The sequence below is a fragment of the Pristiophorus japonicus genome, chromosome 6 (assembly GCF_044704955.1).
Source record: "Pristiophorus japonicus isolate sPriJap1 chromosome 6, sPriJap1.hap1, whole genome shotgun sequence".
NCBI classification, from domain to species: Eukaryota; Metazoa; Chordata; class Chondrichthyes; family Pristiophoridae; genus Pristiophorus; species Pristiophorus japonicus.
In genome coordinates this window covers 256,501,429-256,518,656 of record NC_091982.1, presented here as the reverse complement: position 1 = coordinate 256,518,656, position 17,228 = coordinate 256,501,429, and the positions used below count along the sequence as shown (strand labels likewise).

The following is a 17,228-nucleotide window of genomic DNA, read 5'->3' as shown; positions in this document are numbered from 1 at the left end:
CGGTGTTTATGCTCCACACCAGCCTCCTCCCACCCCTCTTCATCTCACCCCATCAACATAACCTTCTATTCCTTTCTCCCTCGTGTGTTTATCCAGTTTCCCTTTAAATACATCTGTGCTATTCGCCTCAACCACTCCCTGTGATAGCGAGTTCCACATTCTCACCACTCTCTGGGTAAAGATGTTTCTCCTGAATTCTCTCTTGGATTTATTAGTGACTATCTTATATTGATGGCTCCCTAGTTCTGGTCTCTCCCACAAGTGGAAACATCTTCTCTACGTCTACCCTATCGAACCCCCTTCAAAATTTTAAAGACCTCTATCAGGTCATCCCTCAGTCTTCTCTAGTCTGTTCAGCCTTCCCTGATAAGTATGTAATGTCACAAAGCACTTCACAGGAGCATACACCGAGCTAAAGAACGGAACGTGATTAAAAGCTTGCTTAGAGATGCAGGATTTAATAGGATCTTCAAGGGGAAGAGAGGTTCAGGAAGGGAGTTCCAGAGCTTAGGGCCGAGGTGTTTAGAAAGGGAATTCCCAGAGTTTAGGGTGGAGAGATTTAGGAAGGTCATTCCCAGAGCTTAGGGTGGAGAGGTTTAGGAAGGGAATTCCAGAGTTTAGGGTGGAGAGGTTTAGGAAGGTCATTCCCAGAGCTTAGGGTGGAGAGGTTTAGGAAGGGAATTCAAGAGCTTGGGGCCGACGCAGCTCCAATTAGCCTTTGGAATTCGTGACCTCCACAGCAAGACCCAGGCAAACATAAAAATGCATATTGATTGCATATTTACATCTTTATTTTCAGTTTGAATGGTTACTGGTGGGAGTTACTTCCACTTCCCAAATAATGTCTTCCTGGTTTAGTTAACGTACAATACTGGTCGGCACCATCAAAGCCTCCCTGATAAAGTGTGACATCCCCACCGACACCTGGGAATCCCTGGCCAAAGACCGCCCTAAGTGGAGGAAGAGCATCCGGGAGGGCGCTGAGCACCTCGATTCTCGTCACCGAGAGCATGCAGAAATCAAGCGCAGACAGCGGAAGACGTGTGCGGCAAACCAGTCCACCCACCCTTTCCTTCCACCACTGTCTGCCCCACCTGTGACAGAGAACTCACTTTTAGAGTGGAAGCAAGCCAATTTCGAGGGATTGCCTATGATAATGATGAGAGAACACAATGGCAGCAAGGAGGTGGGAATGAAACACGTGTTCCATCATCGCCTAAGTAGAGAAGCAAGTAATGTAGGACTCAAAGCATAAGACAATACAATAGAAAAACAATAAAAAAGCATGTGATTGAAATATTGTGACACAATTGTCACCGTGACACAAAAAAACATGACAGTTACAGGGATTAAATATTAAACAGGAGCTGGATGAAGGCACAAGACGTTTAATATATATCTATAGACTGAATTAATGTTAGGAATACGAGGCGCGTGTGTGTGGTACAAAAAGGTCTTAATGATACACTTATTCCTTGTGATTTCCCCAACAGGATTGTGACTTTTTACCCATTAGAGAGGATACAGAGGAGATTTACGAGGATGTTGCCTAGAATGGAGAATTTTAGCTAGGAAAGATTGGATCGGTTGGGGTTGTTTTCTTTGGAACAGAGGAGGCTGAGGAAAAAACATAGGAAATAGGAGCAAGAGTAGGTTATATGACCCCTCGAGCCTGCTCCGCTATTCAATAAGATCGTGGCTGATCTGATCTTGGCCTCAACTCTACTTTCCTGCCTGTTCCCCATAACCCTTGACTCGCCTATAGTTCAAAAATCTGTTCCTATTTCTTATGTTTTTTACAGCCTATGAAGTACTTTTGGAGTGTAGTCACTGTTGTAATGTAGGAAGCACAGCAGCCAATTTGCACACAAGCAAGCTCCCACAAAGAGCAATGTGATAATGATCAAATAATCTGGTTTTTATTGATTGAGGAATAAATATTGGCCAGGACACCGTGGATAACTTCCCTGCTCCTCTTTGAAATAATGTCATGGGATCTTTTACATCCACTTGAGGGAGTAGACGGGGCCTCAGTGTAACGTCTCATCTGAAAGATGGCACATCTGACAGCGCAGTGCTCCTTCAGCACTGCACTGGAGTGACAGCCTAGTTTTCTTTTGTGCCCAAGTCCTTGGAGTGGGACTTGAACCCACAACCTTCTGACTCAGAGGCGAGAGTGCTACCCACTGAGCCACAGCTGAAAGCAAAGTAATAGAGAACACAAGCACCAAGCTTATGGTCTACGGGGCTGTAGTGATACCCGCCCTCCTGTATGGCTCAGAGACAAACAACAATATCAGTTTTCTTGATCAGGCCAGCATCAAAGCACTGACCACACTCGACCAGTTCTGTTGGGCGGACCACATCGTCTGCATGCCCAACACGAGACTCCCAAAGCAAGCCCTCTACTCGGAACTCCTACACAGCAAGCGATCCCCAGGTGGGAAGAGGAAACATTTCAAGGACACCCACAGTGGGGTACTGAAGTGCATAATCAGCCATGATCATATTGAATGGTGGTGCAGGCTCGAGGGGCCGAATGGCCTACTCCTGCACCTATTTTCTATGTTTCTATGAGGGGTTGACTTATGAGGAAAGGTTGAGTAGGTTGGGCCTCTACTTACTGGAATTCAGAAGAATAAGAGGTGATCTTATCGAAACACATGAGGGGGTTTGACAAGGTGGATGCAGAGAGGATGTTTCCGCTGATGGGGGGAGACTAGAACTAGGGGGCATGATCTTAGAATAAGGGGCCGCCCATTTAAAACTGAGATGAGGAGAAATTTCTTCTCTGAGGGTTGTAAATCTGTGGAATTCACTGCCTCAGAGAGCTGTGGAAGCTAGGACATTGAATAAATTTAAGACAGAAATAGACAGTTTCTTAAACTATAAGGGGTTATGGGGAGTGGGCGGGGAAGTGGAGCTGAGTCCATGATCAGATCAGCCATGATCTTATTGAATGGCGGAGCAGGCTCAAGAGGCCGTATGGCCTACTCTTGTTCCTATTTCTTATGTTCTTATCACCTCGGATGGCACCCACTGCGACCATCACTAGTATTTCACCCTAATGCCCCTCCCCCTGCTCCCTCGCTTTGCCCCACCGTTGGGAGCTTTGGAATTCCCACCATAAACCCATCTGCCTCTCCACCTCCCTTTCCGACTTTAAGCTTTTAATCACTTCCTAATACAGTTTAAACCTCCCTTATCCAGAACCACCCCTCGTCCAGAACCGTTTCCGGCCACCGGGTGGCGCATGCGCAGAACTCCGATGTGAACAAATTTAAGTCCTTCCTTGCTGCCAACTCCTGCAATCACTGGCCTGACCCCGCAATCCACACCGCCCCCCCCCATGATGTCTCTGCCGCACTCCCAGCCCCAAACCAGCCAGCCCCGACATCGCCTTGCTCAGTACCTGTACTATCCAATCTAACGTGACCACCCCCAGTCCGGAAAAATCTCTTATCCAGAACAGGCCAGGTCCCGAGGGATCCGGACAAGGGAAGTTCAACCTGTATCTCCTCTTCGGCTCAGTATCCATTTTGTTTTGTTGATTATGCCTTTATGAAGCACATTGAAACTTTTTCTATGCTAAAGGTGCTATATAAGTGCAAGTTATTGTTGTAGTGTTATGTCGCTCAAATTGCTGGCCAGAGCCAACACAAGTTTTGTACAGCAAAATCTCTAACTGTGGCTGAGTGTACTGGGCGTATGAAAATTTCATCCATCTGCCATTTTGCTTTACTGAAGCATTAGTGGCAATGCTACAGTAGTATATGCAGATCAGAGAAGGAGTACAAGAGCTCATCTGATCTTCTTCTGTCAGCTAACATCTGAGATTTTTTAACTGTGTAGCACTATTACAGGCCAGACAGTAGGGAGAACAAGGCATTATGGGCTATTCAGTGGTGTGGACAATCATTTGCAGCGTGGACATTCTTGATCAGTCATTTTAATTTCTGATCTGATCCATTCCAGTTGTGTGCTTTGCTTGTGGTTTAGTTTGGTTTTGCAGTTGAGATTCTCTATTTTAACTAATCTTCAAATTCCTTTCTGGTTGTTGCATTTGCTCTAATAGTCATTATTACTTTCAGTATCATGAGCGCAGCAGCATTTCCTTCTCCCACCGCTGACATGGCCGAAATAAACCGCATCCAGTATGAGATGGATTACACACAAGGCATTAGCCAGCGAATGAGAGTTCCCGAGAAGCTTCAGGTTGCAGCGGAGGATGGTGAAGACAAGTGGGCACAAGGAGACTTTCACAACACCACAGTGGTAATGGAGGTGCCAGAGAGGATTTTTATAGCAGGTACAGTATTCCTGGTTCAGACCAAAGCTTTAGAAATGGCAAACCAATTGTCACAGCACTGAGCCTCAATTAAATTTAACTTTTTTTAAAAAGATGGATGAAAGAATGAGTTGCATTTATAGAGTGTCACAACCTCGGGACCAGATCCCAAAGCAACAATTAAGTACTTTTGATGTGTAGTCACTGGTGTAATTTACTGTTCTAGTCTGTTGTTACTGCCCCTGCAGACTTTCTTGCCCCACGCTCCTCCAGTCTAGAGGGTGAGTTTGTTCCATGCCGTCCCCTCTTCCTCTAACCTGGATATAATAACTTTTATTTATATAGCCCCCTTAACGTAATACAACGTCCCAAGGCACTGCACAGCAGTGTTACAAGACAAAACAGATAAATTTGAAACAGAGTCACAAAAGAAGAAATTAAGGCAGGTGATCAAAAGCTTGCTTAAGGAACGTCTTAAAGGAGGAAACGGAGATGGAGAGGTTTAGGGAGGGAGTTCCAGAGCTTGGGGCCCAAACAGTTGATGGCATGGCCACTGATGGTTGAGCAGTTATAATGAGGCAGAATTTGAGGAGCGCAGACATCTTGTGGGGTTATGAGGCTGAAAAAGATTACAGAGATAGGGAGGGGCAAGGCCATGGAGTGATTTTTAAACAAGGATGAGAATTTTGAAATTGAGGCATTGTTTAACCGGGAGCCAATGTCCGAAAGCACAGGGGTGATAGGTGAACGTGACTTGGTGCGAGTTAGGACACAGGATGCTGAGTTTTGGATGATCTCAAGTTTACGTAGCGTAGAATGTGTGAGGCCAGCCAGGAGTGAGTTGGAGTTGTCCAGTCTAGAGGTAACAAAGTCATGAATGAGGGTTTCAGCAGCAGAAGAGCAGAGGCGGGCAATGTTACGGAAGTGGGAAAAGGCAGTTTTAATTATGCCGCAGATATGTGGCTGGAAACTCATTTCCGGGTCGAATATGACACCTAGGTTGCGAACAGTCTGGTTCAGCCTCCGCTTGATGCTAGGGAGAGGAATGGAGTCAGTGGTTAGGGAATGCAAGATTACTTACCATTCCTACTCTGGCCTGAGAGAGAGCAAGACATTTGTGCTCGTTTGAATCCTCTGTATTGCAATGGTGTTATTGATCAGGAGTAGTAGTGACGGTGACTGCAAATTCAGTGTGGGGAGGGAGAGGAATGTCTCCCCGCCTTTCCTCTCCCCCCCCCCCCCCCCCACCGTGCAGAAATTATGCTTTGCTCAGAGATTCATTTTGTGAGCAGCTAGAAAGCACTGGCTGCTTCTGGTGCTCTTTTGTAAATGCTTTGGGTGCCTGGATTCTGTCCACCAATGCTGAGTTCTGCGCAATAACTGCAGGACTGCATGTTTCAAGAAGTTACAAATTGTGACTACTTAAAACAAAGCAAGTTTTTAAAAAGGGGGTGAATTTGTTCCTAAAATAGAGTGCCCATTTATACCCTCATCTAGAATGTAATCTGTAAACATGAAAACCCTCTTTCTTGTGTAGGTTATCTTAATTTTGTCAAAGCATAAAGTTAAGGAACCTTTTAGTTTGAATGGACAGCTTGTTGTGCATTAGTTATGTCTTTTCCTCTGAGGGGAGGCGACGGACACACTTGTTCCAAGGATACTCCGTTGGCCTAAACACAATATTACAAAATGATCAATGGAATTGTCTACCCCAGAAGGCTGAGGATGCTCAGTCGATGAGTATATTCAAGACTGAAATAGATTGATTTTTGGATATTAAGGGAATCCAGGGAGAAAGGGATATTTGGATAAGGCGGCAAAGTGGAGTTACATAGAAACATAGAAAATAGGTGCAGGAGTAGGCCATTCGGCCCTTCTAGCCTGCACCGCCATTCAATGGGTTCATGGCTGAACATGAAACTTCAGTACCCCATTCCTGCTTTCTCGCCATACCCCTTGATCCCCCTAGTAGTAAGGACTTCATCTAACTCCCTTTTGAATATATTTAGTGAATTGGCCTCAACTACTTTCTGTGGTAGAGAATTCCACAGGTTCACCACTCTCTGGGTGAAGAAGTTTCTCCTCATCTCAGTCCTAAATGGCTTACCCCTTATCCTTAGACTGTGACCCCTGGTTCTGGACTTCCCCAACATTGGGAACATTCTTCCTGCATCCAACCTGTCTAAACCCGTCAGAATTTTAAACGTTTCTATGAGGTCCCCTCTCATTCTTCTGAACTCCAGTGAGTTGAAGTCAAAGATCAGCCATGATCATACTGAATGGCGGAGCAGGCTCGGGGGCCATATTGCTTACTCCTGCTGTTTCTTGTGTACAGAATGAGGTGTTGCACTCTTTACTGATATGGCAATGCTTCAGATTATCTGGTGTAATTGAGTATTTAATATTGCTGAAGGAAGAAGCAAACTGAAAAATGATATTAATTTAGATGGAAGCAGCTGATTTTGGTAATAAATGATTGCGCAGAGTTTTTTGTTACCTTTTTTGAAGTGATATCCCTGACTAAAGCTTCTGTAATCCTGTTTCTTTTCACCTTGATTTTTGTAAATTGGCTGATAAAGGAGTACCATAAATGTCCTGATGTGCAAACCACTAGAAAACTTAGCAGGTGAATGAGGTTTATATACAATCCTGAGTTCTCAGTGCATACTTGTGGCTGATCTAAAAGAAGTTACAATTCTGAGCAGTGATTTGTGTGGATAAGACATTGTTTAAAATCTTCTGGGTCCAAAAGAAAAATAGTGGAGGCTATTCTGTTACTATATCCCTCCTCCTCCTTCATTCCAAGTCTCGCTGATTTTTCTGTATATACAGCGTAATTCTTAACAATTTTTGGTTTGTAGGGATTTTTTTCTACTTTGCAATTAGTATTTGAAGATTATTGTATCACATTAATTATAATAATGTAATTGTACAGCTCTGAAGACTTTGTAAAGAGTGACAGACTGTTTTGGCTGTTATTCTAGGTGACCATAACCATTTCAGACCAAGAGATCTTGATCTTATGACATCAACCCCTACTGAACCTTTGGCATTGAAAACACCTCCACGTGTACTTACTCTAAGTGAGCAACCCTTAGATTTCTTGGATCTTGAGCGACCTGTTGTTCCAACACCACAGAGTGAGGAGGTAAGTGGTTAATGACACAAGCCGAGTCCCTTGCCCACCATAATTGTTGTACTCTTTGCAACGTACCACAAAGAAAAAATATTAACAAAATATGCAGTATTAATGTTACATAAACATTTATTTGTAGTCATCGGGGTGCTCTGTGCAGCAACCAGGGCTCAGAATGAAGAGTTATCATTCCCATTTTGATGATGCTGCCACCAAAATGCATTGTTTTCTTTCTTATTCGGTGTGTTGTAGTAGTTTTGTATTCAATAGGAGCTTCTTAATGGGAACTGCTCAATGATGAACAAATATTCCCTTACAATTTGGTCATGTTTGTGCACGTTTCAGCTGGTATCTAAATGTTTTTATTGAGTTGTCATTTACTCCTAAAATGATTAGAGCTAAGTGCTCACAGAAAAATGTAAGAACTTTAGAGAGCTCAACTGAACATAACACAGCCTGTAAATGCCTTGAAGATGAAATTATTCACCGATCACACCTCAATCACTCACAGTAAATGTGCACCAATATATCTGGAGGATAGAAGGATGGTCTAGGAACTGGCTCTGTTGCATGGCACTAATGGGATGTTAAGCAAAATATGTTCCTCTGTCATAAGACCATAAAGCAAAGAACAAGTCCATTCTACCTTAGGGAGTCTAGTCTACCCACTTCATTTTTTTTTTAGGGAACTTTCTGTTTAAATAATTCAATCAAGTGAAACTCCAGAGGTATTTGTGCATCCTCACTGCTCTCCACAGATATCACACAAGCTGTTGTGTTCTTTGGAATACGTGATCATTTCAGTCTCCACTTATTCCTGTAACCTTCTGTCCCAATTTGCTGGCTAATGTTTTCTCCGTTTGTTTAAAGTGTTTCCACCTGCTGTAATAGCACCAGCCAAGGTGTGCACAAGTAGTCTTCTGTTTAAACTGTTTCATAGAAACATAGAAAATAGGTGCAGGAGTAGGCCATTCGGCCATTTGAGCCTGCACCACCATTCGATAAGATCATGGCTGATCATTCGCTCAGTACCCCTTTCCTGCTTTCTCTCCATACCCCTTGATCCCTTTAGCCGTCAGGGCCATATCTAACTCCCTCTTGAATATATCCAATGAACTGGCATCAACAACTCTCTGCGGTAGGGAATTCCACAGGTTAACAACTTTGAGTGAAGAAGTTTCTCCTCATCTCAGTCCTAAATGGCCTACCTCTTATCCTAAGACTGTGTCCCCTGATTCTGGACTTCCACAGCATCGGTAATAATCTAACCGGTCCCGTCCCGTCAGAATCTTGTATGTTTCTATGAGATTCCCTCTCATCCTTCTAAACTCCAGTGTATAAAGGCCCAGTTGATCCAATCTCTCCTCATATGTCAGTTCAGCCATCCCGGGAATCAGTCTGGTGAACCTTCGCTGCACTCCCTCAATAACAAGAACGTCCTTCCTCAGATTAGGAGACCAAAACTGAACACAATATTCCAGGTGAGGCCTCACCAAGGCCCTGAACAACTGCAGTAAGACCTCCCTGCTCCTATACTCAAATCCCCTAGCTATGAAGGCCAACATACCATTTGCCTTCTTTACCGCCTGCTGTACCTGCATGCCAACTTTGAATGACTGATGTACCATGACACCCAGGTCTCGTTGCACCTCCCCTTTTCCTAATCTGCCACCATTCAGATAATATTCTGCCTTCCTGTTTTTGCCCCCAAAGTGGATAACTTCACATTTATCCACATTATACTGCATCTGCCATGCATTTGCCCACTCACCTAACCTGTCCAAGTCACCCTGCAGCCTCTTAGCGTCCCCCTCACAGCTCTCACCGCCACCCAGTTTAGTGTCATCTGCAAACTTGGAGATATTGCACTCAATTTCTTCATCCAAATCATTGATGTATATAAATAAATTAATCTATACCTTTTACAAAAATATAGATGACAAGATTCGGCGCAAATCTGCTGCATTGAACAACATGATAGATGGTGGCTAAGGCTGCCCCATATCTACAATATAAATGATTTATTTATAAATACTAAATAAGTGGTATGTCGCGCTCTGTATATGATTGACTATATATAGCATAAATATAAAAGGAGATAAGGGGGGAAATTTCTTCACCCACAGGGTGGTGGGGGTCTGGAACTCACTGCCTGAAAGGGTGGTAGAGACAGAAAGCCTCACAGCATTTAAAAGGTACTTGGATGTGCGCTTGAAGTGCCGTAACCTATAGGGCTACGGACCTAGAGCTGGAAAGTGAGATTAGGCTGGATAGCTCTGTCGGCTTTGTCAGCTTTCTAAGCTGTTCCATTCGTATATGGAAAACGTATTATTGCCTGTGCTGGTGCTGAAAAAATATTTTTTAAGTTGGGGGTCTGGACTTATGAACTTATCCAAGATTGGTTCTTGAATTTTAATGAGGGGGAATAATGTCCAAAAGAAAAAAAAAGGTACATTTTGGTATTTGGCACAGCAAAAGGATTAGCTGCAGCAGGAAAGAGGGAGAAACAGATAGCAGGATGGTAGAAGGGGAGACGTCACTGATTTTATTCACTCGAGAGCAAACGGCTTTTGTTTTTTTAGCTTCAGTAGGGAAATGTCTTGGGTGTTGAAAACTTCCTCTGTAGGAAATAGTTTGTTGAGTGACTTGCTTGCGTTTTTAATGTAAAAGTAATTCGACAAATGTGTCTGCTAACTGAACGCCTTCTCTTTAGGTTCGCGCTCACAGTCGTGTGCGGAGGGAGCGTTCAATGAGCGAAAATACTGCCCGACAGAATGGGCAGCTTGTCAGAACAGAGTCCATGTGAGTAAGCCTCCGACTATGTTTCAGTTCAATATAAAGCTTCAGTAGTCCTATTTTTCTTCCTTTATGGCGTTCCTTTGTTATTTGGTGCGCTCCTTCCCAGCTGGTAAGTTAAGTCTTGGACCACAGGTTGTTATAGTTGTTGTTTTATTCCTTTTGAGTATAGCTAGTATGTAATGGTCTAGATCTTGAATATTCTATACTTTTGATTATTTCTTTTTTCTCACAAATAATTCAGCAGCAAGTGTTTCCGTTTGCTCTTTGCCACTTTTTAGGTCTTGATGAAGCCCCTTGTCCTGTAGTACATTTAGTTTCTTGTTGGAATATACATTTAATGGCCCTGATCAAAGCTCATTGCATCACTACTTGCCCCATCTCCCCACAAAGAGAAACTTCCTCTTCCTCTTTCCTCTTTGATTCCACAAACGGGAAGCTGAATTAGTCTACACAGTAAGTTACAGTCAAAAGGTTTATGATTAATATACAATTATACTATTTGAACACACATTGCATCATGCTGTAGTTTCAACGGAAAGAACACTTGATCCCAATATTGATTGAGGCGGATTTGACAATTGTTAATAATTGATTAGTTATTTATCATTTTTCCCCACCCCAATATCTCTGTGGACTACAGAGATCCTTGCCACTATTCGAGTTAGATTTAAAAAAAAAATGTAAACAGTAGCAGAAAAAGTGATTTTTAATAAGAATCACTCGATACTGCACAGTGAACTTAGATAGTTAGTTAGTGGAAGGATCTAAGATAGTGCATTTGTAGCCGAATGGCTTATCCATGCCTGGCCATCAGATTGAAAGAACAAGGAATTTTAATTTACCCCGTGACCAACTGAATTTATGCACTGCATGTGAGGATGTGATACATCACATGCACCTACTGTGACAGATATTTTAAAACTAGTTTAAAGAAGAAGGTGGCCTACATAGAACACCGTGGCCTGTAGAAAATAGGAGATCTAGAAAGTAGCAGCATTGATTTGCAGGCTTAATGACTTCATTAACTATGCAAGTACTGGACAAGTTGCTGAGAGAGCTGGGGAGACTCTCTATTTTTAGTGAAATCTTAACTGCATTTCAAGAATGGGTGTAAGATTTTGCTACAGATATCAAACCAGCTAGCAGCCTCACCACCTCCATTTGCTGGAGAAAGAAATGCAGTCCAATATGGTTTTATGGTAGCTGATCACATTTGAGGATTGGATTAGGGTGGGGACATTTTCATCCAAATTGCATGATTCAGATATATTGAACTATTCATTTGACCATGAATTTATATCAAGTGACTGATAAATTGGTGGCCGTTTTAGGGAATTTTCTTTTATCACACCGATGACCGAGAAGGTTGTACCTCATTTCATTCATAGGCATCTCCATTACAATTGCATGTGGGAAGAGGCCAGTTTATCAATGTTTAAATTTATATTGGTTTACAATTATAGCTAGGTCAACTGAAGTCCAAAGGTTCTGTTAATAGGTTATGGGCGACTCCAAACTCCACAAAGAAAAAAATTGTGTGATTTTAGAATTCCATATCGTGTAGGTATATTACTGGGTTCTCAAAACAACAAAGTCTACTTTGTATGCAAATATAGGTGAGTGAACATGCAAGTCCTTGAAGGAGGACCTAATAATTTTATGAAGAGAAGACCTAAGGATTCAGTAATTTGATGGTATAATATTCAATCCTTTTTACACTTTGAATACCCTTAAGCCATACCCTAACCAAGGGTGCTTTGTAAAAGGCTTCTAGGAAGTGTAGTAAAGCAGCTCTAGGTGACGCCCACTTTATTTTTTTTTTCCTTCTCTATGGCATATTGGCTGTCCTGCATCCTGCTCTGCTTTAGTGGGAATTATAGATGCACAACTGTATTATAATTTTTAACACTTTGCTACTCTTCCATTTAAAGGTTTGAATTGAAATCCTCCAGTGCAGCAACAAAAAGCTTCCAGGCACTGAATCTCTTGTGCCCAGGCTGTGATGCTTCTCTTCTATTTAAGTAGCATTATAGGTTTCTTATCCTGTAGGCCCAGGGTTTCTGCCTCTACACTCTCCAGCCCGCAGTTCTCCACCCATTGGGTGAAACATTGAGAGCTTGCGAGCAAAGGAGCAAAAAACCGTGGTCTTAACCTTGATTTAGTACCTGCTCGCTATCTTCTGGAGCTCTGCATGGCTATAGCTGGTTATGGTTGATCACGTTACATTCAGTCTTACATTTCTGCAAAGTCGGTAACTTTTCTAATGTTGAACACTAAATTGAATGTTCACTGATGCGTCTAAACTCCAGGTGATAATCTTTTTCTAAAAAAGAAACTCTTTGTTTGCCATGGTAAGTTTGTATTTTTGAAAAATTCTGTAAAACATACTGTAAATAAGATGGTCTTTTCTTCATTTCACTAATACCAAATGTTAGCTAAGAGATGGTAATTTACTGAAATATTACCTGTTGGATTTTTTTTTAAACAGGATGTTGCTTTTTAGGGTAGTTCAGCCTTGTGTATTGTTCATTTCATTCAGAGTATATGATGGAAGTAACATAAGCCAAGAGGATCCCTGAGAGTACTTCTGGTCCAAAGTATTGGCATTGGTGTGATTGGAAGCTGTTCAGACTGAAGTGTGTCCATTGATTTGCTGTTTTTATTTCAGATCTGAGTATTTGCTTAAAAAATACACACTAAGTAAGTACTTGGTGGAAGCTGGGGAGAGGGGAGAGAAAAGAAGATAATTCTTACATCAGTATCACTACTATGGACAAAATATACTCCATAGGGATCCCCTTGACTGGTGTTCCTCCCGTTTATCTGCTTTCCATTCCAGTGTTTGCTGAAGGAAGTGGAGATCCATACTTTGCTAATATTTTGAAAAAGTATTTTTTTTTAAAATATGAGCAAATCACATAAAGGTGCACTGTAGGTTAAACGCACCCTTCCGTAGTGCCACCTTTAAAGTGAATTATCTTCAGAGCTTGGAAGTGACTGGGAGACTAATACTCTACAGTATCACTTGTATGTGAAGCTCGTCCATTGTTTGTAGTTCTGTCTGAATTTGATTTCCATGTTTTTCTCTTGCTCTGTTGTGTGCATATGGACAGTGTGACACCAACCCCCCAACCTCAGCCTCAGCCTCGTCTTTACCCTCCACTCATCTCTGAAGATGGACCAAACGCATACTCTCCTCATGGCATTTTGTCAATAATCCACTCCACCACCCGTAGGGCCTACCAGCAAGTCTTGGACATGCTAGATGAAAATCGCAGAAGGTGATTGGCTGTTGGACTTCAGTTGTGTTGTGCTGTAATACAGTAGCGGATGTTAATTGCTTGCCATAGTAGTTCCTTCTCCGTAATGTATGCATTTAGAAGCAGTGGCTTGTGTCTAATTACCATGTTCTGATATTTAAAAGGTGGGTCCAAAATTCATTTTTGAGCTAGTTGGTAGCAGGATATTCATTTGTTTCTGCATCTTCCCTACACCGTGAGTTCATAATCTCAATCTAGCTGTCAGTGGAAGGGGCATAGGATTGGGCAATTTTGGTAGAAACATGGGAGCCGGTTACCTGCTGCCACCTCGATGGGAGATAGCAGGTCCCCCAAAGAGAAGGCAAAAAACAGACTGCATCCATTTAATAAATAAAACTAGAGCTTCCCTCATTCTCAATGAGTTTATCCTGTGAGTAGCTGACTGTACAGATCATGATTGTCCCAATTTCAATCTCAGTGTAACGCTGAATTAGCCAAAACAGAAACATAGGGATGTAAATATATCAGCTCTGGCATCATGCTTGTCCCATCCTACATGGTGCAATCTATACACACCATTAAACCCATGTGATCCCACACCATTCCCCAGCCACAGAGACACGCAGTCTCCTGGAAGAGGCAAGAAAACGGGGGAAAAACCTTATCCCAATCTAGAAAAGACCCCTGGAAAATTCCTGACTGACCCTTGCAAGCAATAATGCAAGCTCCAGGATACCACAGTGACTGAAACCACTATTTCCATTAACCTACCTACCTACCTTTTCTAACTTCAAATGTCTTTCACTCATAGGAACTCGTCCCAAGTCCTTTTGAATGCCTTGCCTATAGTAAGTGGCCCGAGCCCCACCAGGGTTAAGATGGCGATCAGCCGGGTTGATGCTGCTTTTCACTATACATTGGCCTGTTTCTGTGCTGTTATCCTATCAGCCCATCCAGTCCATGCCTGTGTTTATGCTCCACTTGAGCCTCCTTCCGTCTTTCCTCATCTAACTCTATCAGCATAAACCTCTATTCCCTTCTGCCTCATATGCTTATCTCACTGCCCCTTAAATGCATCAATACCATTTGCTTCAACCACTCCCTGTGGTAGCGAGTTCCACATTCTCACCATTCTCTGGGTAAAGAAGTTTCTTCTGAATTCCCTGTTTGATTTCTTGGTGACTATCTTATATGGATGGCCTCTATTTTTGCTGTCCCCACAAATGGAAACACTCTCTCTGTATCTACTCTATCAAAACCTTTCATGATTTTAAAAACCTCTATTGGACCTCCCCATCCAGCCTTTTCTCTTCGAGAAAAGATCCTTAGTAGGCATATGTGTGAGTGTATGATGTCGGGTGAAGGCAGGATTGTATTTGGCTATGCATTCCCCCTCCTCCACCCAGCGATCAAATAACCTGCTACAACTTCTTATTGTGGCTCAGGCACGGATAACGCCCAGTTGGGTGAGTTGTCAAAAGGAAACCTGTGCCCTTGGTACGCCATCAAGAAGTCAACTCTTCAATGGAGAAAGGGCGGAGGGAGAAAGATTGGTGATCACTTAGAAATATATGATGGCCTCAATGAGCCCAAGGTCTATTTACATTGTGTTGACTGTGTAGATTTTGTAGACTATCACATCACCAATTTTGACCTTTTCTTCGTACACACCACCTTGGATTATGCTGTGATTCTTAGATGCTGAGTATTCTGCACTTTACAATGACTGCACTTTAGAATGACGTGCCAAAATTGTTGGTGGCTATTTTTAAAATGTTGTTTTTTTTCTGTAGCTGAATTTTTCCTGCTCCTTATTCTTGTTTTGCTGCTCACAATCTTGCTACATGGTGCCCCAATATATCTTTTTTTTAAATTTATTCACGGGATGTGGTAAGATCAGCATTTATTGCCTATCCCTAATTGCCCTTGAGAAGATGGATGTGAGCCGCCGCCTTGAACCGCTGCAATCTGTGCGTGTGGTGAATGTTCTCCCATAGTGCAGTTCGGTAGGAAGTTCCAGGATTTTAATCTAGCTACTATGAAGGAATGGCGATATATTTCCAAGTCAGGATGGTGTGTGACTTGGAGGGGAACTTGCAGGTGGTGGTGTTCTCGTGCACCTGCGACCCTTGTCCTTCTAGGTGGTAGTCGGGGTTTGGGAGGTGCTTTCGAAGAAGCTTTGGCGAGTTGCTGCAGTGCATCTTGTCTACTTTAGTGGAAAAGTTATCCAAGTACTAGACCTTAATGATCGCCCATATTTGTCTGCTAGCTCTTTTACGAAAATCCAATTTGCATTCCTACACTGCCTAGAGCAAAGGATATGGATAGAATAATTTCTCATCAAATAATAGGTTTGAAGACTGGTTTTTACTGTAATTCAGCAGCTGACTTTACCGAGTAGGAATAAGAGTTGGATTTTTCTCAGTAATCCATAAGATATTGATTTCCTAAGCATATTGGAGACTGATAAAGCACAGGAACTGAGAACTGTGAAACATGCACTTTATAAAAAATAGTGTTATATACATTACTAGGAAAATTCCTGAATCATCAGAATTACAGGGCATGCCTAACCTGTTGTGGCCATACTGTAAGGCTTTACAATGCACACAGCTGCTTTTAATTTGCTGAAAGCAGCAAAAGGCCGTTTTTCTTACTCATGCTTGATTGTGGCTGTCTGGACCTACTAGAGCCTGTTTATTGATAGCCAGTGACCTTCAATAGCTTTTGGCTAAATTATGTATGGGCTCTCCTTCCTATTTATTAAGACAAGGCTTGCATATTTTGGCACACTAATCCAAAAAAAATGTTTTAAGTTAATTTTATATTGTGTATAAATCTCAAGTCTGGGCATATCATGTTGAAATTTATATCATTGTAAACACAGCACAGCAGATTGTTACTGTGCTATTCATACTAGCCCTGCAACAGGAGAGGGAGGGTGTTCGGTTATGGCGATGCAATAAAACAATTGTGATTTGAGGACCACTGCAGTACCAATGCAGCAGATATTGGACTGCAAAATAAAAACCAAGCTGGGTTGGTTTATAAATAGGACTTCGGTTGCAGACATCGCAATTGGGCTGGAGACATGTGTTCGAGGGGCTGAATGGCCTACTCCTGTTCCTATTGTTTAGAAATGTACACACTAGCATTAAAACTGAATAGTTTATTTATAGTTCATTAATTATTTAAATATTAATTTGGAGGGAATTCAAGAACCCTTGTGTTCAGTGCACAAAAGGTGAATTTTGGACCTGCCTGTCATGCATGTGATATAGTGCAGTTTTACTTGCCCATAGCAATCTCTTGTTAAACTTACTGCTTTTTAATCAAGCATTGGTCTGCAGCTAGTCGGGAATGATCTAATAACTTGCACAATGTTCTTTGTTGGCAAAGCTGTACCTTTTTTAGCCATTTGCTTTTCTAACCTTAATCATGAGATGCATTGCAATTGGTTTGTGTGCTACTGCTGTATTGAAATAGATTGACCAGCATGCAGCTCAAATGGTGCAGCCCATAAGCACAATTCTTATATGTAAAAATCATGAACTTTGTGACACATTACAAGTTCTTATCACAAATATTAATAACTACATGTTGAACTTTGTGTTTTGCATTCCAAATATGTAGGAATGAGACATATCCATCAGACCCCTGTTTCTCTGCCCCGACCCCACGCCAATGAATGAAACCATGAAATACTTTTAAAACTTCACAAAGCAAACAAAGAAGCGGATACTTA

The 17,228-nt window shown here is 42.2% G+C and overlaps 1 protein-coding gene and 1 long non-coding RNA gene across 5 annotated transcripts in view; one reads left to right on the top strand and one right to left on the bottom strand.

Annotated features, from left to right (window-relative positions):
- Positions 1-17,228, bottom strand: part of LOC139266055 (uncharacterized) — a 115,432-nt gene that overhangs the window by 74,672 nt on the left and 23,532 nt on the right. The gene's annotated exons all lie outside the window — the stretch shown is intronic.
- mffa (mitochondrial fission factor a) overlaps positions 1-17,228 on the top strand; it is a 38,213-nt gene that overhangs the window by 14,099 nt on the left and 6,886 nt on the right. For 2 of the 4 annotated variants that reach the window (XM_070883884.1, XM_070883883.1), the window contains exons 2-5: positions 4,092-4,309; positions 7,273-7,436; positions 10,138-10,226; positions 13,337-13,504. In XM_070883884.1, coding sequence (XP_070739985.1) covers positions 4,096-4,309; positions 7,273-7,436; positions 10,138-10,226; positions 13,337-13,504 — 635 coding nt within the window. In that variant the 5' untranslated portion in view covers positions 4,092-4,095. The remainder of the gene's footprint in view (positions 1-4,091; positions 4,310-7,272; positions 7,437-10,137; positions 10,227-13,336; positions 13,505-17,228) is intronic. The other 2 variants (XM_070883886.1, XM_070883885.1) reach the window with 1 other exon arrangement.